Below are 24,886 nucleotides of genomic sequence, written 5' to 3' on the forward strand. Positions count from 1 at the left end.
GCACACATAACACAGTTGAATTACTCATTGAACAATAAATATTACTAAATAGTATCATTAGTCATCCCCATGATTAAAGTAATAATAAATATTTTGAAAACGGCTATTAAATCTATATTTATGGTTTATATATTTTCTAAATCGATTAAAAATCCCCGAATAAAGAAAACGTTTTCAAAGTCAAGAAACTGAAACAGCAGCGTCGACGTGAACGTCTTAGATAAATTAGCACTCTCCTATAATTTTTATTGAAAATATTTTTAAATAATCCTACACAAGTGTCCGCAGTTCTTAATATTAACCTAGTATCAAAATCTGTCGCCAGTGTATCGTACGATGAGCTGCGTGAACGATACCTCCAATTCTCGGTCTACGATTTCGATCGCTTCTCGCGGCACGATCTCATCGGTCAAGTAGTGTTCAAAGGATTATTAGAATGCACCGACCTTTCCCAAGAGATCGAGTACATGATGGACATCATGTGCGCCATGCAGGTAAATCAGCGTCGTCCATACCGCGATCCCTCTTAAAGTTTTGCGAATTAAATGTCGACGAATTAACCTAATCGGCGTCGCTTTCTGCGAATTTCAGGACAAAGTGAATCTCGGCGAGCTGATGCTGTCGCTCTGCTATCTTCCGACCGCGGGACGGCTAACGGTGACCGTCATCAAGGCTAGGAACCTGAAAGCCATGGACATAACAGGATTATCCGGTAAATTGATCCCGATTGTTCGGTAGAATCTTCTCGCGACAGGGTTGCGCAACAAAGATTTACGCAACGGTCCGCGTGGAACGTAACGCCGCGAGGGTTTTTTCGTTGGAAACGCGCCGCCGCCGCTGCCGCCGCCCGGTGATTACTTTGTCACAATGCGGCCCGATGTAAGACCCGGCGAGAACACGGTTATGCAAAGACAAATAACACGTGTACAGGCAAGAAACGGGTGAACGGCGACGGTTAGGTAAACTGACCGAGCGGCGCTCCGCGGATTCTGCGATTGCGTAATTCGATTCACTTAATCCGAGCGACGGTTTCCTGCTCGAGACGCTCTTGTAGAAACGTCACGTGATTGGAACGCGTCGAGTCGAACACATTATGTGCTTATCGAATAGTTCTTGAATCTTGGAGATGCTTAACCGCGTTAGAGCCGCTTGACATTTGATACTCCGAATTGCTTTTGTAACGATGGTTGCGTCGCAATTATTAACCCTTTGCACTCCGAGGCATCAGTGAAATTCTGTCACATTCCACAATCATTTTTACGTTGACAAAGTCTGCATTTAAAATATTTTTCAAATCTCCATTTTAGCCAGAAAACCCTTTACCCCAGCCAGAAAAATGATCTTATATTTAACGTTAACATGGCTTCGAGTGCGAAGGGTTAATATTCTATAGATCAGTGTAAGTGGTTAAGTGTATGGTTAATATGGTTACTCACATATAGCCATGACAGGTCTCTCGAAAGAATTTAATTTTAAAAAACAATTAAATAAAAGTCGTGGACCTTAGCAATTTTCAACTTTCACTTTAGACGACACGATAAAATAAATTCTTAAATTGCCAATTTCATATTAATCTAAATTATTTACTCTACATTTATACTCTGTATTTATTTGATGGCTTCGAGTCGTACAAACTGCTAAACTTTTTAATCAGACCACCGCGTCTCCGTGACAAAGCACGTCAAAATTCGAGGAAACTTTTCCAGCGGCCCCTCAATTTACGGAACGCTTCTCTCGTTGCTGCATAATTGAACGGTAATTTCAGGACCCCCTCGCGTCAACGTTATAAAATAAATAACGTTCCAGATCCGTACGTGAAGGTGTACCTGCTCTGCGAAGGCAAGAGGATAAAGAAGAAGAAGACATCGGTGAAGAAGAACACGTTGTTCCCGTCGTACAACGAGGCGCTCGTGTTCGACGTGCCCGAGGAGAACATAGAGGACGTCAGTCTAATAGTAAAAGTGGTCGATTATGACAGGTGAGTGACGGAGGGAACCGAAAAAGGGACGCGGTTCGCCCTCGCGAATACAGCGGCACGCGATGCGGCGCAGATCACGAAACCGTGCTTTAATCCAATCTTCTTTCCAGGATTGGGTCGAACGAATTAATGGGTTGCACGGCGATTGGCTCGAGTTTCATCGGGATCGGACGTGATCATTGGTTGGAGATGCTGGACAATCCTAGGCAACCCGTCGCGCAATGGTATCCTCTGCTGGAGACAGTCGCTGGCCACATCCCGTCTGTGAACTCGGAAGCGCTTCCGATGAGTCTGAGCTGTTTAAATAAGAGGTCAGTGGGCAAACTTTCGACACGCCTACTCGCTCGCCTAACGTTGTTGCAATCTGAGATTCGTTGAGTTAGTTGAATAATCTCATTGAATATTGGAGAAGTTAACTAATATCAATAACAAAAGTTAACTAATATCATTATACAATTTCCAACTTGTCGCAATTGTTAAATAAAGCATTATTGCAATCTGGTCTTTACAATTATTTTGAAAAATTTATATTTTCCATAAAGTGCCTCAGAATTTGTTATAACTCAGCCGAGTCATCAAATTTCTTCCATGTTTTAGTTATAGATAAATTTGATATAATCTTGACGTAACTTTGACATAATCTTGACATAATCTTGACATAACTTTGACATAAGATCTTGACATAACCTAACATAATCTTGACATAACTTTCACATCAAATCTTGACACAACTTTGACATCAAATCTTAACACAACTTCAACACAATATTGCTATAACCTTAACTTAACCTCAATATAACCCTCAATTCCTATAACATAAACGATCGCTGAACAACCATGGCTTTTTTCAGATGAAGACAGCGCGTCCAGAGTAAGGTTTGCGGAAAATCGCAATTATTGTCGGACGTCGGCTTGGGCGTTGTTTCCTTCTGTCGTCATTTAATGCACACCGCTTGACTGATTTAAGTACAATTTCTATCTAAAAACAAGGGGCTCCGGAGAAACAAGCAAGAAAAAAAAAAGAAAATCCATAAAACAACAACAACAACATCAACAACAACAACAACCCTATAAGAAATAATAAAAAAAAGAAAAAGCGAAAAAAATAAACACTCTGTGCTTTGGAATATAATCATGTGGCGAGCGTGGAATAGTAAACGACTAGTAGATTGTAGTAGAATGTTTGTAAAGCGGTTAGTATAAGGGAGAAACGGGAGACGATGGTGGCCGAGGTTGCTCAAAACTATATCACGACGATGGTGAGACGTTTCAGTGGACGATGGTAACCATGACAAATAGTAATGAAATTAGAGAGAATGAGAGCGAGCGAGAGAGAGAGAGAGAGAGAGAAAGAACGAGAGGAATAAATAAATAAATCGAGGAGAAGGGAAGGAAAATATGAAAGAAATAAAGCAAGAATGAAGTAAAGAAATAAATAAAGAAGGAATGAAATAAAGAAAGAAAGGAAAAAGGTAAGAAAGGAAAAAAGAAACAAAGAAAGAGAAAGCAAGAGAAAGAGAGAGAGAAATAAAGATAGAATAGTTTTATTTTTTGAAGATGAATCCAGGCTGGCCCTGCATTCACGCGCGAAAAGATGAATCGTCTGCCGACTATACTCATATTTTATCAGTGCGATCGAACGAGAGCGAGAGAGTGAGAATGAGAATGCTAGAGAGAGAGAGAGAGAGAGAGAGAGAGAAAGACATATTGCGAATCCAATAGATAGACGATAGCGAGTGAATCGATTTTTACGCGACCCATGTAGCAGCAGGAAACCGTTTGCACTTCGACAGCTGTTGGTCGGCGAATTGTCTGCAAATTGCGGGGAAGCTATTACGCGAAACTTTGCTTCCCGATTGGACGAAGCACAATGGCAGGTGTCGACACTGATCCGAACGGGTCCATCGATGTCCGTTCGGAACAGAGAATTTATCGTTTCTTTCCGAAAACAATCGTCGCAACAAAAGGCAAATCATTCTCGAAGATCGAACCATCGATTAACCCTTTGCGCTATTGCTTCTTTCATGCTGCGACTATTATCACTTATTTATCCTTAATATTTTTAATAATAGTATCAGACAATTCCTTTTCATAGGAACACACATTATAGGACATATAGGAAAACTATATTGTCTTTATTTACCTTCGTTTTTCTGTACTTTGATAACAGAAGAATTCATTTTTATCTTCGACCTAGAAGAAATTAATAATATTGATATTTAGTACAGCTTGCATGGAATCTGTACCACGAGTCCGACTCTTTAATACAGTGCAAAGGGTTAAAATACTTTCACTCGGTTTGTCGAACACGCTGCGGAAGGCGTTGCTTTCTTAAGAGCTGTACAAATTTTTTGGAATCGAGACTATCGGGAGCACAGTAAAGGAAAGCACCGAGGCTCGACTATACCTGAAACATAAACGTAGTTGCCTAYCACTTGCTGTAGCGTATATCGTATTACCGTTAATGTACCTGTAAATGATAATTGCTTCGAACGGCGGTCCCCCTGCCCCTCCCCCCCACTCCCCGCCCCCTCTCTACCGAAGAATCTCGCGGCCGGATCTATACTTTCGCGCTTCCTTCCGGTAAAACAGCTCCGATCTATACAAAGTCCGCGACTAAAAGCACCGCGAAGAGAACGTTCTGACGACAATAAACCCTTCCCTTCCACCCCCCCCCCCTTCCCCTCCTCCTCTTCCCCCATTAAGCGCGCGTAACCGGACGAATCATTCTCTAGACTCGTAATAGCAATATTCCTAAAAAAAAACCGGTGGCGCTGCATCGACGTGAAATTCTGCAGACGAAAGGCGAGACGACAAAGGACAGGCGTTTACTAATTCACGCTCCACGGCCACGCTCGCGCAAAATGTTCTTGTTCACCGCCGATAACGCGTTACAAAAAGAAAACAGTGATAACGTGTTTCATCACGAGAGCTCGTCGGAGGGCACCGTTTGTGATAATGCGCGCGCGCGCGGGCCCTGCGCTCCACGGATTCGGATCGTCGTATTGTTTAAATTATCTGAGGAATTTTACATTTTTCTGACTTAGTTTTCAAGATTCATAGTTAGAGATATATTTGCTTTTATATTAAAATATTTTTCGTGGTCTTCTTGCTTTTTATACTTCGATCATTAAATTCTGTCGTTAAATTGTCGATTTTTTGCACTTTGAATTTTTAATGTATTGTAATTGCTGGAGGATGGGATACGCCTTTGTTTAACTCTTGTTCTGTAGAATCTGTTTGTTATATACAAAATTGACATAACATTGTCACATATAGAATTCAAAATCGATGCAGAGAATTTTAATTTACTTTGACATAACCTCGCCACATACAGAATTAAAATCTTGAGAATACGACGACTTAATTACAAATCGAAACTAAGTGATATAAATCTTTATTTTTAATGAATTATAATAATAGCGTTCTCCTCAATTGGTACGAATTTGTGGAGCCGGGTCCTCGCGGGCGCGAACCATAGTTTTCAGAGAACACGCATGACACCTGATCGTGTACACTAGCGCTGCCCATGAGTGGGACCCTTTTGCGAGTCTTTTCTCAATTTATAATGGCGTTCGACAAAAGAAAAAAAAGGACGCGCCGGAGAAACTAACGGAAATATATTATTAGTTTTGGAGAGAAGGTTCCTAAGTTTCGTAGACTGCGGTGAACGCTAAAATGAAGAAGAGAATCAGCGCGATCGATGAAACGAAGCATGTATGATATATATCATTCACCCACCGGTGGAATAAGTACGTTTAAGGGACGAGGATGATGGATGTGTAATAGAAGTAAGGATGAATAAAACTAAAACTGCATAATTGTACCTTTTCGATCGACTGTTCGAGGTAAATGACTCTGTCAGCCACCGTTTGAGATAAATGACTTTATCAGCGACTGTGGAATTAGTTCAATAATATTTCGAGTAACAAGCGAGTTCTCTTATATATATATTTATTATTTAAAATCGGCTCAGTGTATAAAAGAATTTTAATTCTACTCGAGACCGCCTTTGTTTAAGTTAATTGGCAATTGGATATTTCTTATTAATCGACGCATAGCGACGACTTCTTAAAAGAACAAAATCTGAAAATTACAAGATTGTTAATCGGTTATTATAAAAAAGATTGTTACAAGTATTATAATAAATCGAAGAATGATCGACAGAGGAGCCGTGAATAGGTCGATATTTCTTATCAATAAATTTTCTAACATTCCAAAAAGAATAAAATCTGAAAATTCCGAGATTCCTCATCGATTACTACAAAAAGTTGTGTCATAAAAATTATGATAACGCAAAGAATGATAAATTGAGAAACATAGCCATGAATAGAGTCATTTACCTTGCAATTAGTCGACGTCATTCTATTAACACGCGATCGGAGACCTGAATTAGTTTACCGCGAGATACCGATTGTATCCATCGCGCGTGGGCGTCTCTGGACAGTGGATGAAGATATGGCCGAATGCTCTTACAAACAAGCGTTCACGATACCTAAATACTCGAACCAAAAAATACCAAACAAGCGAAACATTTCATTCGATACTATTAAACCGAGTCGTAGTTTCTCGCTCGACACGTATGGCGATGACTGAATTGATTGCACGTTCGCGAGACGAACGGACACAGTTCGCCGCCTGGTTGAAAGTATACCCAATCTGTATCAATAGTTAGATTAGAGATGACACCGAGCTGTCTGATCCACCCGAGTACACGGTGACGATAACTCGAGAACGTAGCGAAACGAAGACAAAATGTGCCAAGGTACAAGTAGCGTTTTAGCGTTTAGCGTAGACAAAACGTAGCCGCAGACGATCGTACGCTTCCAGTAGTCGATGATTCAAAAGTATATACCGTACATATTGTAGGCATACCTATACGCATATATACATATACGCGTATATACATACATGCATATATATATAAACATACAAGCATATACTTGTTTATTTATATATGTATATATATATATATATATATATATACATATATAAATACCTACATACATACACACATACATATATCATATATATATATACATATATAAATACCTACATACATACACACACATATATATATATCATATATATATACATATATTTGTATCCTCGTATACGAAACAGCAACAGTCAATTTGGTCATGGCTGCCCGCCGCTCCTCAATGGTTGTAATTCCGTGATTAACCCTTTCGCTGCGGAGCGCATCTGACGAAATGTGATAGCTGTGAACGGAGCGCGTTACCGAGTAGTTGACACTGAAGTACACTGAAGTACACTGAAGTACACTGAAGTACACTGAAGTACTCCGAGTGCACTGAGTTCCCTAAATTTTACAATTGTTGTAAACAAATACATAGTATCGTCTTGTCGATGATGTTTTATTTCGCGATGGTCAACTGTTCGAGGCGTGCAACGTCGGAGCGAAAGGGTTGAAAGACGCTTCTCATCTATTGCTCCAGCGATGCCCATGGGACCGCGTCAGAGGAACAAGACAAAACAAAAAAAAAAGAGAGAATATATAACAGTATTTTTCGTACAAGCGAAACATTCTACTACAGACTGAGCTTACTCCAGTAACTTCCGCGCGACGAACCGGTGCATCGTTTCACTATTGTAGTAGTCGTTTCAGCGAGCTCTGTGTCGGGTCGGGGAAGCTAAGTGTCTGGTAACTCAAAAATCAGAGGCGAATATTTATGGAAGATGATGGTTTTCGAGACTTTATTGGCAGCGAGGTCTAAGTTCAATTGATTAGTAAAAGATCTGTTTTCTATCGAAGACGACTTCGGCTGCGAAAGTTAAGCATTGATCGCTTTATGACGTCTGCTGACGCAAATTTAACCCTTTGTACTATGAATCCTTTCACGCTGTAAAATTGATTAGCACTTATTTGTTCTTAATACTGTCTTTAATAGGACCAGCTAATTTTTACCTTTTGTATTGCTTTTATTTACTTCCGTTTCTAGAGTTTGCTAACAAAAGAATTCAATTTGATTTAAATTTAGAAGAAATTAATAATATTTATATATAACCCTTAGCACTCGAGCGCCGTGAAAAATTATTAATTAATAATTAAGAGTGGCGACTTTAAGGCGCCGCAGAAAGTATCATGCCACGTTTCAAAATAATATTTACCAAGATTATTCACATTCAAAAAATTGTTACGAGTCTATTAACTGTTGCACGAGCCGCAAAAATTCAATTCCACAAGGTTTCAATTCTACAGGTTATGTAAAATGGGAACGCTATGAGTTTGAGAAAATATTTTGGATTTGATTTATAAATGGCTCCGACCGGAAAGGGTTAGATATCGAATTAAAATAGCTCGGAGTGCAAAGGGTTAATAGAACTTACATGGAACCTATATCACGAGTTTGACTCCTTATTATAGTACAAAGGGTTATGTAACTATAATCGCTGATTTCTCGAAACAAATAGCTCTGGCTTCCACCATAATTTACATAAAAAGCTCTTCGACCCGACTATAGCTGCGTTTTTCTACTCGCAGCAGTTGCCTTGAGTATATATAGGATAGCGATGCTAGATCGCGCGAACGATCGAATCGGTCGCCGACGAATTCCGACGATTTTCGATACAGAGAGCCGTGTGTCGATCGATATATAGTATAGTCGATCGACATAATTATAGAGGAAAAGACAACACTCGATGTACCTAGGAAAACGTCGCGAAAACCTCTGTCCCGCACACCCACACACACACACACACACACACACACACACACACACACACACTTATCGATATGCCGTGTTTCATTGGACCTGTCCAGGTTTTGTATATCCGTTCCCATGTAACCCTTAATGTGCGTAGCGTCGATGTTCAACGCGTTGTGTTTTTTGTACGTCAGCGGACGGCGTTCAACTTTCGTATCGTTTCGATCATCGCGAGCGACGATCCGACCGCGGCGATCATCGCCGCCCAAAGATCGTCGCGTACGATCAACGACGAACAATAATGTCTGTGTACGTGCACACACACTCTCACACACACACACACACATATCAGAACTGTGCGTGGAGTTGACGACGGTATATAGGGTGTCGTAAGACGAAACAAGCGGACGGTGATTTTAGCAGGTGAAAAGTCGAATTGTTTCGTGCAACCCTTTCGTTTTGTTGTTATAACTGATATTAACATGTTCGTTGCCGCGTCAGCCATATTTGAGTGACACGTGTGCTTCTGTGGGGCCCCGTCACCTAAATAAGGGTGACGTTTTTCTTATTCAATATTTTATTTATTTAATTGATGAAAGTCTCATTTGAAGCACAGGAATTTAATGGAATAAGCGCCGGTAAATATAAAATATATGAAATAAAATTTCTAAAGATTCGTACAATATTATATTAATTTATATTTCATGTATAAAATATAACGTTGCCTAAGTCACGTTTTAAAATAATTTTTATCATATTTATTTATATTTAGAAAATTGTTAGGAACTGTTGCACGAGTCACAAAATGCCATAATATATAAAATGCTTCAATTTATATAAAACGGCAACGCTACAAATATCTTGGATTTCCAGTTAAAATGGCTCCAACTGAAAATGGTTAATGGCATTGTTTTCTCCGCGTTCGCTGCGAATCGAATGCCAGCGAAACAATTCTTTCCGTGTCAACTTATTTTTGCACGTCGAACGACTTACTGTTGAATCGGACCGCTTGTTCTGCAACACCCTGTACGCGACGATGATGATGATGAACCGCTCGGGAGCGGTGCATGTAGCGATGAACACGTTCCCAGCGGAATAGAAGGACAACACACTCTAACACAGCCGGCAGACACACCGGGTCTTGTTTCAAAATCTACTCTGATCATGAAAGTGATATTCGTAATCGTATTTAACCAAGCCGCAGGCGGATCAAACGGATTAATCAGCCGGTGCCGGTGATAGTATGCATTTTCTAACGAGTATGTGTATCTGTACTGTATAGCCGGGCACGCAGTAGCCTCTTCGTGATTGTGAATGACATAAATAAATCGGTACCATGTCCACGGTGATTTCTTATTTGTGATCCTACCCATGATTCCTTGGAAATGGAGAAACCGTTTCAATCATTGCAGAACGATCGGGCTAATTTTTATTCGCCTTTCATTTGAGTGCTGTAGAGATGGTAATCAATACTGAAACTACAATAACTGGTTAAAGGATAATTTTTATTTTCGATATTTTACTTTATTCGCAGTTTTTGATTTCAAATTGTTGAAATTTTGGTAATGGCTTTTTGAGAAATTATTGACTCAATATATTCAATATATTGTATTATAATAATAATGGCGATACGTTTAAATAAATTCAGTATTTTCATTGGTAGTGACATTAGATTTAGGTTAGTTAATTTTAGGTTAGGTTTAGTCTTGAAAATTAAATAGAAATTTCTTTCACCTCGAACTAATTTTAATAAATAAAATAATGAAATATTATCAAATTTTTGTTGTCTCATATTCCGTATTTTTATTTCTATTATAAATGCATTACTGAGTACATATAAATCAAAAGTCACTTAACCACTTCGGTACGAGCGTCGACTATAGTCGACGGCCACAGATGAACACGCACAGCCGAGTGTCGACTATAGTCGACGGCCGTGATATGAACGCACACGGCCGAGCATCGACTATAGTCGACTATAGTCGACTGCCAAGAACTTTTGCCTTATCTCTACAATTGCAGTGTTTACGTCCAGAAATACACATAAATAAGCTTTTCTCGTCAAAGATCTGTAAAAGAGCAAAACGGATTCACTGTCGATGCACGAAGTAGCATGCGAATGGTGAGTGCCGGCTGTGGGCACAATTTTGTGGCCGATGCGCGCCGTACCGAAGTGGTTAACATAGAACAGAACCTAGTTCAATATTTTAGCACGGATCAGAACCCTAGTTTCGCTGAACGAATGCGAGGAAATTGGTCGCACGTTACATTAATGATATGAAGAAAGCGCGAACGGATACCTTTTACTTTTCAACCTTGTAAAAGTAACGTTAACGCGATTTTACTGAAATGAAAGGAACGCGATAGATGATTTCATCGAACTGAAATAGAAGACTGAATTACTAAAGTAATTTATTGCGGAATAATTAACGTCATTTAACCCAAAAAGGACTAAATAAATGAGAGGTAAGTATGTCAGGGATTATGTGGACATTTATTGATATAGTATAATTTACTATAAAAATATAAATTATAATATAGCAAATTATGGAGCATAAGGACATAGGTATTTTCGACGAAATTAGAGCAATTTTAAAGACATAGTAGATTATGATATTAAAAGTTTTAATTTTAATTTAACAGTAGAACAGTTATGGTTTTTAAGGATAGGCGGGAGAAGGCATGGCCAGTCGTTCCAAATAAAAAATTGTAGCCGTCTGCAACATCAAATGTACTTTTCATTTATTTGACTACTTATCTTTACAGATTAGTCCTACCTTAATCTAAGATACAACTTTCCCATTATGTTACCTCTAATCGAAACGTTACGATAATACTAAGTATAAAATAAGCAATAGAGCTTATATTGGTATGTAGCAACGACTTAAGTACCTCTACTTAAATAGTACTCTCATTAAAATTTTTTTTGCCGGGAATAAACCTGCGTCGTCCGTGTCGTCGACGATGTGACTGTGATGATGCGATCGACGGTCGGGTGTTGTACGAATTTTCATTTTTTTTTTTCGTTTTTTTTCGTTTTGGCTGCCTCCACCGTTCGTCGCGTGTATCAAATTCGTTTTCGTCAATCGGAACAAAAATCATAATAAATTGGACACAAGCATCGAGGTTACCTCAAGAAAGGGATATATGTATATATATATCCATTGATTTTGCAGTCATTTGTTCGTCGATCGAACATCGATCCCTCATTTTCCGTTCGCGTCCCTTTCACGTTGCGATCCGTTCTCTATACGCGTTTCTGCCTTTGAACCGTGAACAAGAATTAGGCCATGTGTTGATACGAATCGCGCGCGGGCTCGTCTATATCGTCGCAGAGAAATCACGCCCTTTAACGCGTGCTATCACCGAATTTTTTATCTCCGACTATTCGAATCGAGAGAGAACCGTGAGAACGCCGCGAGCGCGCTCGGTTCGACGCGGGTACACCACGCGATCGACGCGACTCGGAGCACGCGATTAGACGCGGATTCGGCGAATCGGAATCGTGGAATGCCGGCGGAACGATGTTCAGTCTTGAATAAATGGAACTGCGCTGTGATGTCCGGTTAATCGTTCGCGAAAAAACACTGGACATTGGCTTTCAAGCTTGATCCAGAGCGGATGGCGCTCGCGCTTCTATCTATATATATATTTACGTGTGTCTTCCCCCCCCCCCCCCCCCTGTGTGTGCATATGTCCTCTCTGTATAATAACCTGTCCGCTGCTGTCTTGTCTTTTTTTTTCTGTAGCATCGCGAATGCTGTACAATAAGTGTTTTAATTGTTTATCGCTTATATCATTTAAGAAACGGGCTTCACGATTATAAAACGCTACTTTTGACGCAGATGAACTCGATGATCTCGTTACTCATTATCATTCTCTTCTTCCCCTTTACGCAGCACTACGACTTAATTTTTAATTATTCCTTTTTTTCTCCCCATTTTCTTTCCCTACTTGTTTTCCCTTTTTTACTTGAATGAGAGAGAGTGTGTGTGTATTTGTATGTGTATACGTATGCGTGTGTAAGTGTACGGCTTTTTTCTCTTCGTTTCTTATCCTGCTTGTTTAATCTCTTTGCGTTCACTACGGTTTTATTTTCGCGTGTTATATTGACTTTTTTTTTCATTAATCGATCGATTGGAAAAATTGCACGGCGACCGGGGAGAAGGATCTCCGGAGAAATGGGACCCCCTTCTCCCCGTGCCGCCCGTTTAAATACTGAACGAGTTTACGAATCTAAACGACTAAGCGTCCGAGTAAGTGTTATTCCGGCATTGATGCGCGCTCCTCTCCCCCATAACCCCTTCGTTCGCGATCGCGCCATCGAGACGTCCGATTAAATCTACATAAAGTACGCTTCCGCGGGCAGGTGTCCGTGTCCCGGGCGAGCCGATCGTCCCCCGGTTCTACGCGCTTCGTTTCTCAGTTCCCTTTTGCGATCCCTACTTCGATCAAGTCGACGGACGAACTTGGTAAACGAACAACGTCGAACGAACGGAAACGTTCGGCTCGACACGGAAACCATAGGACAAGACCCGAGAATCGTTTATCGAATATACAAATAACGGCGTCCACGTCGCGGCTCCGTTCGCGTTCACCTCAACCCTTTCTTCCCTCCCTTCCTTCCCTCCCTTCTTTTTTTCATTTCTTTTCTTAATATTATTTAAGTACGTCGACTTGTAACCACAAACACGTGTGTGATGAGAACACTAATGATTCGAATAATAATCATAGGTAATAATCAATATCGATATTAATTAATGAGAATAAAGTATAGTTGCGCATATTTCAATTAATTCATTATAGGCGAGAAAACCTTTGTCTTGTAGCGTTGTACTTAGCGTTATTTAAAATAGTTTAGCGTTTAAACTCTTATTACTGTGTGTGTCTTACGGAGAGGTTTCGAGTTTCGCGGACGAGATATCCACTTTTCTTCTTCTTCTTCTCTCTTTTTCTTCTTCTTCTTTTTCTTCGTCGTCGTCGTCGTCGCCTTTCCTTCTCACAACATCCTTTATGTATAATAGCAATATGGAGGGAATTCACTAACAACTTGCTCGAAAAGTGCAGCGTTCTCACACACCTATAAACAAATATAAAAACTCCATTCTCTCTCTCTCTCGCTCGCTCTCTTTTTTAAAATCTTTTTTGCTTCGCTTCTACGTTCTGCCGTCTTTTCTCCTACTTTTCAGCGCAGCTACGTTCTCGCACGAGCGATTCTATCGTTTCCATAGCGTTTCCGGCGTTCGAATCTCCCGGCGTCGCACGAGCCTCCCACGCGCGCCTCTCATTGGTGCTCGAGATCGCGGGAATATTCAAAAGCTGTCTCGTTCGGCGATGTTGTTTGCGGACGAGAAACGCGAATGGAATCTCGTGCGAAAGAAAAATGTTTTCGACCGGTTTTCTCATTCCGTTATCACTCTCTCTTTCTCTCTTTCTCTCGCCCCCTCTCTTTCTATCAGTTTCTCTCCCCTTTCCATCGTAGCGAAAATAAGGTGTCGATACTACGCGACTGTACATTAAGTAGAATAAGTAAACAATAGCGACGAGCGACGTCCCCGCGGTAAAATGAACGTTCTCCGAAGCACCAGGCACGATTCATTTGCTCATTCACCCCTTTCTCACTCTCATCCTCCCGCGATTAGCGCTACTTCGCAAGCTCCCCCAACCCATCACTCCGCGGAACGGAACAATACAGAACAATCATGCATAAGCACGCCCACAACGAGTTAGCGATTAATACACCGTCGCGTGTGCCTTGTCTCTCTCTCTCTCTCTCTCTCTCTCTCTCTTTCTCCGCGCTTCTCCTCTCTTACCCCCTCTTTCTCTCTCTCTTTTCCATTTTCCTCGGCACACGCGACACCGTCCCACGCGTGTATAAATTGTACGATAACGAACGATCGATCCGCCGGACCGACCGGAGGCGAGACGGGTTTACACAATAAGATTCCAGCGATACCTAGTGTTTTTAACAATTACAATGTTTACATATTCGTGATACCGCCGCAAGCTGAAGAACGTGTGTGACCGATCGCTAGAACCACGGCACCATGCGACTTAATCCGTTATATCTACCACGTAGTTTTCCAGTACTGTATATGGTTTTAAGTGTAGCGACATCTAAGAAAGTGGGAACCCCGACAGCGAGGCCGTCCGCCGACCGTCCGCGACCCGTCGAGTCCTGACTAGATACATCCTGAGACGTACGCGACCCTGTCCTTGGATACCCTGCCGCCACTTCGATCCCGCGGCTCGAACTCCGCCGAATTCTATAGGCTCTACAATCGTCCCCCTGTTTTGATTTTACAGCGCTGACCGTAACCCCACCGTTAATCGCGAAGAACAAAGCGGAAACGTAACTGAGGCGAGATGATGAAATACTCTGTGCGAATAAAATATTCTATTATCGAAATACAGAGAGCATTTATTGATAAATATTTATTATATATTGCAGAAATATTTATTTTATAAATACTTTGTGCATTTATAAAGTATTGATAAATATTTATTATATATTGTATAAATATTTATTTTATATTATTATAAATATTTATTTTATAAATACTTTCTGTATTTCGATAATAAGAAATCCCCGATGGTAACCCGCTAAAGTAGCAACGTACATTACTGACAGGCTTCCAGACCGCCTTGTTAAAAGTAGTTCGATTAAGACAGTTAAGAGGTGACTATGTCGAAACGCAATAGTATAGTTCGGTAAAGATAATATGGTCAGGGACAATCGAATATCCGGAAACGCGACTGTACACGGAGCATAGACCCGCACGAGTCGCTAGGGACGGGCGTCGCGGTGGCCACCGTCGGGACCGTAAACACTCGTCTATCATCATTTATGCGCACCTCTCACGCTGTCCCATTTTCACGCCCTCGCCTCCCTCTTTCATCCAACCAATTCCGCTCCCTCGTCTTCTTCGTCGTTCGAAGACCACCATCGACTTGCGTGAAACGTCACCGACACGAAAGGAAACACATCGAGATTTGCGACGACTAAGCGCGTGCCTGTTTCTTCTCTGTTTATGTACGTGTGTATAAGCGTGTATGTACTTTTGTATACACTTGTGTGTCACGTGTGTATACGCTTCTGTTTTTACGTGTGTATACGCTTGTGTTTTTACATGTGTATACGCTTCTGTGTCACGTGTGTACAGCTTGTGTTTTTACGTGTATATACGTTGTGTGTACGTTTTTTATACGCTCGCGTGTACGTGTATGCGTGAAAACAATCGGCTCTCGCGTATCGGACAGAAGAACTATTCGCTACCGCCTCTATTTGGTAAGTGAACATTCGACAGCGAATCATTTGGCTCGCGAACGCCGCCGTTCTCCGTCTTCTCTCACACGTGAAGAGTGACTAGCATTCGTTCTACGGCGTATGCGATATAATCTATAGTAGACGAGAGTCGCTTGGATCGTACGCAAACGAACTTATCTCTATCCCTCTCCTCGTACCTTTTTCGACTTTTGCTCCACTTTCCGCAGCGCATCGGCGATCGAACCTGATCGAGACGTTAAGGGCGGGTTTCTTTACGGTTTTCACGTAACTGGAATTTATTGGACTTTACTGGAATTTATTGGAATTTATATGAATTTATTGGGAGTTATCTGAATTTTTTGGAATTTATCTGAATTTATTGGAATTTATCCGAATTTATTGGAATTTATCTGAATTTATCCGAATTTCTTCGAATTTATCCGGATTTATTGGAACTTATCTGAATTCAGTGGAATTCAGTGGAAAAGAAGAAATAAATTCAAAATGTGTCATTCAAAATTTCACAAAGAAGTGACAATGATCTCTTTTGTGACTATTTCTTATAAAATTCTTCCGACTAGAGGATAATTGTTAAGTAACAGATTAATAAGAATGCTTCTCGAATCTCAACCTAATACTCGAATGTCAACCTAATAAAAACCTTCTACAAAATAGATAAAATAGGTCATACATTTAAGAATACATAAAATATCACAGGAATGATTTTCATAAGATATCGTGCATGTGCGATAGAACATAAATTAAGTACTGAGCCAGAGTAATATCGCGTATATCAATTGGTCAAAGAAATTTAATAGCATTGATACTTTAAGTACTTTTCTTAGAAAATAGTTAGTAAAATAATTCATGTCCAATAATAAACAGTACCAAAAACAATATATAAATAGATAGCGTATCTCTATAACATTGATACTTTAAGTACTTTCCTTAGAACATAATTAGCCAAATAATTCATGTCCAATAAGAAACAGTGCCAAGAACAAAATATAAAAGATATATGGCGTATCTATAATATCTGCAGATCGCTTTTAAGTACACCATCTTCCAAAGATCTCGACCACGCCCGATCGCGCGATTTAGACCACGAGAGCCCGAGACACCGCGTTCGCTCGCTACTCGTGAATCTCCGCTGCGATGTTCTCTCATCAAAGCTTCTCTCGAAAGAAACGCCCCGGGACCAGTCCGAACGTGTTTCCCCGCTGACGGTGAAACACGGGCGGGCGACCCGGTCTCACACACACACACACGAACAACGTCGAACCCCACTACGATCCCCCGGATCGCTGGGAACGCGAGAACTCGGGATGTGATATTCTCGTTTGTTTGTTTCTCTTTTTTTTAAGCCTATATAACGTTTGTCTTTGCTGATTAATTATACCTCGCGTGCGAAAATACCAAGTAATATCCTCGCGAAAAGTTAAGCTGGACGGCTTTGATAAAAATTAGGATCTCTTTCGAAGGACGTGAAACGTCGGGGAATATATAGGAAAAGTGTTTGCAAGGATGGTTCCGGTGGTAGTGGTATTTTTTTTTTCTTTTGGCGGTGGTTATTTTTTATACCGGTGATTCTTGGGATCTGTGTTTCTCGAGAGATCGGGGCTCTGCGGAAAAGCGTTTTTGGACGCCCCCTATGAACGGTTTTCTCCTGTTGGCGAAAAAACAGTGCTTGTTTGCGCGGGCCTGTTTACACGCGGCCCCACCTCGCCGGTGTGCACGCGCGCGCAAAGGGACACCGCCTGTGCGGGCGCGTGGACGCGCGGCGACGGTTTCCGTTGTCCTGGAGGTGTCCACGTATCGTAAAACAGAATTCACTAAGTGCTTAGCCAAAAAGTGTTTTTTTTTTGTTTATCACGAGCGGCAATTACGACATCGGCGCGGCAATACAATTGGAAACAATTTCATCCTCGTAAATTGGTTACACGTTCCTCCCTCCCCCAAACTTTCGCTCATTCGCTCGGCCACCCTATTATCGGAATTATGCGTGTGTATATATAATATATTTATATATGTATATTTATACGTCGCAGAGATTATCGTTTTTCTTTTTTTTCATTTTGTCTCGTTCCCCCTTAATCCTTTTTCCTCTTGTATTTACAACGGGACGTTTGCTACAGCGCTAGAGGTGTCGAGGGCCGTACCCGCGCGGCTCCCAGGCGATGACTTTTCGACGATGACGAACGCGCGGCGGCTAGGAGATCTCGCCGGGACATCTCGCCCGTGGACGTCTTATCCGTCGTTTATAGATTCAGCGCGCCTACCACTCCGATCGCGCGGAGTAGACTAAGAGAACCGGCCTTCGAACATGTCGCAAGCGTAGAGATTGATCCGAGTCTTCGTAATTGACTAGCGTTGAGAGACGCGTCCGGCTTTCTCTCCGAGTCCCCTCGAACCGGGTCGGAGCGACGACGGCTCGCGGCCGTGTCGCCTCGATCGAGATCGAACGACCAATCGAGACCGTCTATCGTCGACTTGGGGGACCGGTCGGCTCCGGTTCGAGAGATCGATTTCTACTGTTCGCTTGCGCGTCGCCGTCGGTTCGCGCCGCTTCACGGAAGCACTGCTTGAATTGTGAATGAGTCGCGAAAGCGAGCTTTTATTGCTAAACGCTGAATATTGTTTGTTTTACCTGCTGGCTCCGCGGCTACGTTCTGCGCCCTCTCTCTACTACTTGATTGTAATAAACGGTTACGAAAGCGTCGTTGCTCGTTGCTCCTATCTGTAGTGAACACCTCGAACCGGGGTTACCGGTTCGGCCGCGATACCGACGAACCTTTGTTCACGTGGTTCAATCTTGTTGAACCTTGTTTGTTTCGATCGTTCTTTCTCTTCTTATTCTGCGTGTCCTCTTTCTCTTCTTTTTCTGCGTATCCTCTTCATATTCTCCTTCTGCGTATCCTCTTTCTCTTCTCCTTTTTTATGTCTTCTTCCTCCTATTCTTTCGTTACTGGCGTGTGATTGCGCGATGCGATATTTCGTGTTGCTTCTCCGAGAATCGTATTTATGGTCGTTCGTGGACGCGGCGATGGACTTGAAATTGTGGTCGTCGGCTCTCCTCAGATCGCTCGCAGACGGTCGCCGTTGCGACGCATCCACGGCTTCGGGATGATCCGCTGCTGTTGTTGCTCTAGAAGGTCGGATAACGGATGGGCTGCGCTCCGGCGAGCACGATTCTGCTAGACGTACGCGAAGCAATCTCAGTAACGTTGCTGGAACTCGTGGTGCCATCGGTTGAAGTCGATGTGGAAGATCACGATCGACCCGTTCGCCAGACCGGCTAGGAGGAACCTGGAACAGAGGCTTTCGAGGTGGAGTCGGTGCACGGACGGGCTGCGAGACTTAATAATCTCTGTGTCTTTGAAATGATTTAACCTTTTAACCCTAATACTACCCCTTAGGGTTGCAAGTGACTCCACTATACTTTTAAATTGTCTGGAAGCTTGTAAATAAATTAATAAATAAATAGAGGGTTTCCTTGTACCTCTAACTCATGTCGAACTTTATATTCTATAGTTTGAAAGTAATAAATAATATTTCTAAAATAATACATAATATTTTGATTATGAAGATTTTATTGCGAGTCGCTCGCGACCCTACGATGTAACTTATACCAAAAAATGGAAAGGGGTCATTCTAGGGTTAAATAAGTATCATCCCTCAGTACATTTCAACTCACTTTTGGTCATGGGAGAGCGCTAGAGAACGCACGCTGCTCTCGCAAGCCGGGAATGCGTACAAAAGAGCAAGATTGAAAGTCCTCCACACTTCCACGATCCGCTTGTCTCCACCTGTCATTAAGTACTCGCCGTCTCTGCTGAGCAGAAGACACTGGAAACATAAACCACCATGTACACATTCACCATCGAATGACGTCGATCTGAATTAATATCATTGATCTGATCTAATATCACAGATCTGAGTTAATATCATTATGTCAAACCTTAAAATTATTATTTCCAAGTTACCTGAAGATTATCGTTGTGAGACTCGTGACGCAGGCATTTTTCATTTATGGTGAACGCAGCGATGTGGCCGCGCTCGTAGTTCACCACGATCACACCTTCCCTCGACATCGCGATGTTCTCTGGCGATGAGAAACCATTTGGAGCCTCCAGAGATCTTAGACGATCGCCGAAAGTCGTGTGCACGAGAACTGGTCCACCTGTAATCAAGAATTTAGGTTATAAATTCTAGGTAGATTATATTAGGTCGGTGAATAAATTCGTAGTTTCTATTTTTCTGTTATAATTATTTGAGCATTAATTGGCAGAGTTAGCTGTTCGAAAGCTCTCTTTCAGCTCTACAAAACTGTTATATTCGCTTTTTTAAATAATTTAATTTTTCATGATTTTTTTTTATTTAGAAGTGGAGTATTTAGGAGGAAAAATCAGCATTTTTGACATCTGCTATTTTTCGCTTCAGACCGAGGATATTATTTCGAAGAGTGTCCGGTGCAGGGCGTGTTATTAAAGTCAAAGTTATCTTTTCAAACTTTGCGAACCAATTTTGTACAGAAGACTCGCCTATGACAGTCTTTTTAACTTCGGTGAAAGAGTCTTAAAGAGTCTTAAAAATCGTAAGAAATTATCAGTTTGGAAACTATGAAACGGGCGTTTCTATATAGTTTTTGTTCAACTGCGACGCCCGTTTCATAGTTTCCAACCTAATAAAATATTCGAAAATGCGAATATAATAGTATCTCCAACACGAGATCAAATGTCAAACGTCTGCGAAAATGTGTACTATAGTTGCTACATACAGTAAGAGCCGGAGACAACCAAGCCCAACTCGGCAGATATAACGACAGCCGTGACAGGCTGCTCGTGTCCGGTTAGGGTTGCTCTGGGTGCCGGTGCTTCGCCTTCGCCGACGATCGTCTGCGTCCTGGCGTTCCAGTGCCACAAGAGAACGGTGCAGTCGGCGCTGCCAGATGCTATGTAACAGTCGGAAGTGATGTTGCACTCGCTTCGGGACAGACACGTGACGACTCCGTAGTGGCCGAACACGATCTGCACGATTTTGGCTGCAAACAAATACTCAATTTACCATTTTGCTTCTCCTTTGATTGCAATTCATGAGCGGTGGCCAATATTTTAATTTCCTAATGACGTTATTAAAAATTGTTCTACCATGTTTGAAAATAATTTTAATATTATCGAATTTGAGCTATTTATTTTATATATATTATCATAAGCAATATATACTTCATATATATTATTATAAGTTATTTATTTTATTTTAGAGCATAGCTAATGTTTGAGCCATAAAATTCAATGTCGAATCTATGAAATGCAATTAATTATTTGAAATGGGAATATTATAAGTCAAAGAAACTATTTTAAATTTCAACTTCAAATAGCTCCGAGTTCAAAGGGTTACTTACTGAATATACCTAAAAGACCTGCATTAATCTACATAACTATACAACTGAACGAATCATAGTCGTTCTAAAACCTTACAAATAATTAACCAAAAATTACCAGTTTCAGTGGAGAACACTCGAAAACTATTGTCCCAGAAGCCACAGGCGACCAAGAATCGACTGTCCACAGTAGTGACGAAACAATTGCTTCGGATCTTCAGCTTCTGACTAAAATTGTCGCCCAAGTGTCTGCGTAGCGTCGGGTTCGAGCTGTTAGACGCTTGCGCTATAAAATTAAACATACAATTTATTTAAAAAACTGCACACTGCATTCACAATCACACTATAATTGCATAAACTATTCTACTATCCTTGTGCCTATATAAACTATATCTACAATCCTATCAGAACTAAATACCACCTTCCTGTGCAAAGAACATAATCGAGAAAATTCACAATTCAGCGGTTCCTTACGGAATCCGGCGTGCTTGGACGTACCAATCGATCCAAATATTTGATAAAGACAGTGCGATTACTATGCCGTCGACTTACAGAGAACAGGATCCATGGAGAGCGGCTGGTTGGCAGCCTGTGGCTGCGGCGCGTCCGCGTAGCTCGGCGACTGTACGGACGCTGTAATTCGTTTCGCAATTATTCAATCATCGTTCACAACTGGTCAGCAAATATTATTACCATAAAATATTAGGTTGGTGCATATGAAGTACCGGATTTTTAAGCGAGTATATAAAACTACATATCTTTTTCAAAAGCAATCGATTTAATCAAAATGTACCCCATTTATTTCGATACACTTTTTCCGACGCGAGTTCAATTTACAGATGTCTATCTTCAAGAAATTCTGATTTCTCGGATCAATAAACTATAGCATGGAATTTTTCAGACTGTCTCCATTTACATACTATTTAGCCCATAAAAACTCGGATACGTCGTACAAAACAATTGCGAAATGAAGCGAAGTAAAATTTAAAATTTTATAAATTATAGATCTTTCGCTAAACAGCTTTCAATATTTTAAACATTTAGAACAGTTTTTACGCGCTGAATAGTATATCAATGAAGACAGTCTGAAGTATTTCACATCAGAGTTTATTAATTCTCAAGAACAGAATTTGTTTAAATCAACTGATTTTGAAAACAGATATACAGTTTTATATATTTACTTAATCATCCGACATTTCATATGCGCCAATCTAATAATATGTCTATCAGCTGTCGATAGAATCGATCCGCGATTTAGATGCGGTCGATCAAACGACACGATGAGAAAGGCCGTCGTCGTTTTACTATCGCGTTGCTTACCGGCGTAGTTGGTGTTCCACCGGTTGACAGCGAATTGCTGTCCGGTGGTGACAGTGACGACCGACGGCAACGGCAGCTGCGGGTACGTGTTCGCCGATATGTGACAGATCGGCGAGTTCGACGGGAACTTGATCGTCATGCAGACGTCGTCGGGGATGCTCGAGAACATCATCGGCGACTGCAACACGGTGGGCAACGTCTTGTCAAAGTTTGCAGTACTCTTCACGTTCGGTACGTTTGAACAGAAAGAAAAGCGCGCATTGCACGTATATGTAGGTATATCATTTAAGTGACGTGAGGATGACCGGAGCTGGTGCGTTGGTCGTCTAGTGCTACTGAAAAGAGGGGTCTAACCGGACGAGTGTGTTAGACCGGCGAATAGAGTTGTATAGTTTCTGTTCTTGTTTTAGAACGACTTGTGCGTTAATTAGCAAATTTAGCTATTCGAAAAATCTTTTATAGATGTATAAAGCTATATTATATTTATATATGATGTATAAATCTGTATATATTCGCTTTATTGAGTAATTTAATTTATTAGGATTTTGAAGACTTAGAAATGCAATAACCAGGAGGTAAAAGTTGGCATTTTCGACGTTTGCTATTTTTCGCTTTTTACCGAGGTTAATAAGGTTGTTATTGGCGAGTCTTCTGAACAGAAATATTCCATGAAGTTTAAAGAAGACAACTTTGACCTTAACAATACACCTTGTATCGGATAATTTTCGAAATAACAATCTCGATGAGAAGCGGAAAATATCAGATATCGAAAATGCTGACTTTTGTCTCGTGGATACTCCATTTCAAAGCTTAAAGAATCATTAAAAATTAAATTATTTAAAAAATCGAAAATAGCAGTCTTGTAGAGCTAAAAAAGATCTTTCGTACAGCTTACTCGCATTGCCAGTTAATGCACAATATAAAACAAAAACTCTATTCGCTGACCCAATACGTGCGAAAAGGAAATCCAGCATCCGTTTTGCCGAAGTCTTCGCTTCTTCGAAGCTTCGCTTTCTCGCAAAACGGACCCAGAGGTTCTGAAGGTTTCCATCAGTATTAGACTACGAGACCGGGCAACTAACTCTTCTATTTCTATCGATCGGATCTCTATACTAGCGTCTTGCCTAAGAGTAATCGAATCGTTGGGACACTCTACCTTACGACAGGGCGGTTTCTTAATTAAGAGCTCCTCGGGAGTACACCTACAATACTATATTCATGTTATAACACTAAATACCTACATTACGGTGCACACTTTTCTTACAACAAAAGCTACTATGATGTGTCAGATCGTGCGAGCGAGTAATCTCGCTCGTGGACAAGTGAGGACACAGCGAATAGTAAAAATATCGTTTACCAAGTGCATCGCCGAACTGCGCGGTGGATGCGGCTCTATCAGCAGTTGCGACGGTATCTGGCCGAAGTTGCGGATCTGATTCTCTATGGCCTCGCGCATCACCGGGTCCGTTATCGTGTCCAGGTCCACGCTGCCCTCGTACGTCAGGTAATAGAACACGTTCGTCGCGCGCACTGCCTCTGGCCCTGGAATAAACGCGATGGAATTAAACAATTATAATAGACGGTTGTATAAAACGGAAGACAATTTATGAAATTTATGAAATTTACTAGAATTTTTAGAGGATATAGAGAGCAATATTTTCCTGCAATAATAAACTTTGTAGTATAATTAGTACAAGTAAATTATTAAATGAGTCGGGAAGTATCTAAGAGAAAAGTGATAAAATTCAGATTAAAAGGAACCTAATTATAACAGCTGGCTCTTTAACCCTTTACACTATAATATCGAGCCAGCATCGTGATAAAAACTCCACGCAAAATTTACCAAATATTAATTTCTTCTAAATCAAAATAAAATTGAATTCTTCGGTCATCAAACTCTAAAAACAATAATAAATAAATACAGTAAAGGAAACAAAAATTCTCTGGACCTATTAAGAACATTATTAAGAATAAACAAGTACTAATCAACGCAGCATGAAAGGAGTCCTATTGCAAAGGTTTAAATCTCTTTGAGCGGTCGTCTTGGCCAGAAGGTACCCGGTTGAACAATCGGGAAATAAATAGCCGGCGACAGGCGGCATTTGTCTCCGTCACGTTTGCTAGGTCGATTTTCTCGTGGCCTCTCTCTCTCTGTCGATTGCTTGTGGCCCGGCGTTTCCTGTACATCTAGCGCGACCGCTCTGTAAACGTGCTACGTATTAGGGGTGGCAACGCATTGTCGCGGCCCGCACACGTGCCTAATTGGTCGGGAC

The 24,886-nt window shown here is 41.1% G+C and overlaps 2 protein-coding genes across 10 annotated transcripts in view; one reads left to right on the forward strand and one right to left on the reverse strand.

Annotated features, from left to right (window-relative positions):
* LOC144478319 (synaptotagmin-10) overlaps window positions 1-5,083 on the forward strand; it is an 84,423-nt gene extending 79,340 nt beyond the window's left edge. Inside the window, exons 6-10 of one of the 2 annotated variants that reach the window (XM_078196099.1) lie at window positions 326-494; window positions 592-712; window positions 1,807-1,978; window positions 2,089-2,289; window positions 2,830-5,083. In XM_078196099.1, the coding sequence (XP_078052225.1) occupies window positions 326-494; window positions 592-712; window positions 1,807-1,978; window positions 2,089-2,289; window positions 2,830-2,833 (667 nt within the window). In that variant the 3' untranslated portion in view covers window positions 2,834-5,083. Of the gene's footprint in view, window positions 1-325; window positions 495-591; window positions 713-1,806; window positions 1,979-2,088; window positions 2,468-2,829 lie in introns of those variants that run through there. The other variant, XM_078196098.1, reaches the window with a different exon arrangement.
* Window positions 5,084-13,745: 8,662 nt separating this feature from the next.
* Rg (A kinase anchor protein rugose) overlaps window positions 13,746-24,886 on the reverse strand; it is a 147,225-nt gene continuing 136,084 nt past the window's right edge. For 6 of the 8 annotated variants that reach the window (XM_078196092.1, XM_078196089.1, XM_078196088.1 and 3 more), the window contains 8 exons: window positions 23,971-24,155; window positions 22,614-22,833; window positions 21,846-21,926; window positions 21,412-21,579; window positions 20,691-20,954; window positions 19,897-20,093; window positions 19,608-19,759; window positions 13,746-19,219 (listed from right to left, as the gene is read on the reverse strand). In XM_078196092.1, coding sequence (XP_078052218.1) covers window positions 19,129-19,219; window positions 19,608-19,759; window positions 19,897-20,093; window positions 20,691-20,954; window positions 21,412-21,579; window positions 21,846-21,926; window positions 22,614-22,833; window positions 23,971-24,155 — 1,358 coding nt within the window. In that variant the 3' untranslated portion in view covers window positions 13,746-19,128. The remainder of the gene's footprint in view (window positions 19,220-19,607; window positions 19,760-19,896; window positions 20,094-20,690; window positions 20,955-21,411; window positions 21,580-21,845; window positions 21,927-22,613; window positions 22,834-23,970; window positions 24,156-24,886) is intronic. The other 2 variants (XM_078196090.1, XM_078196087.1) reach the window with 2 other exon arrangements.

The sequence above is a fragment of the Augochlora pura genome, chromosome 2 (assembly GCF_028453695.1).
Source record: "Augochlora pura isolate Apur16 chromosome 2, APUR_v2.2.1, whole genome shotgun sequence".
In the NCBI taxonomy this organism is placed as follows: domain Eukaryota; kingdom Metazoa; phylum Arthropoda; class Insecta; order Hymenoptera; family Halictidae; genus Augochlora; species Augochlora pura.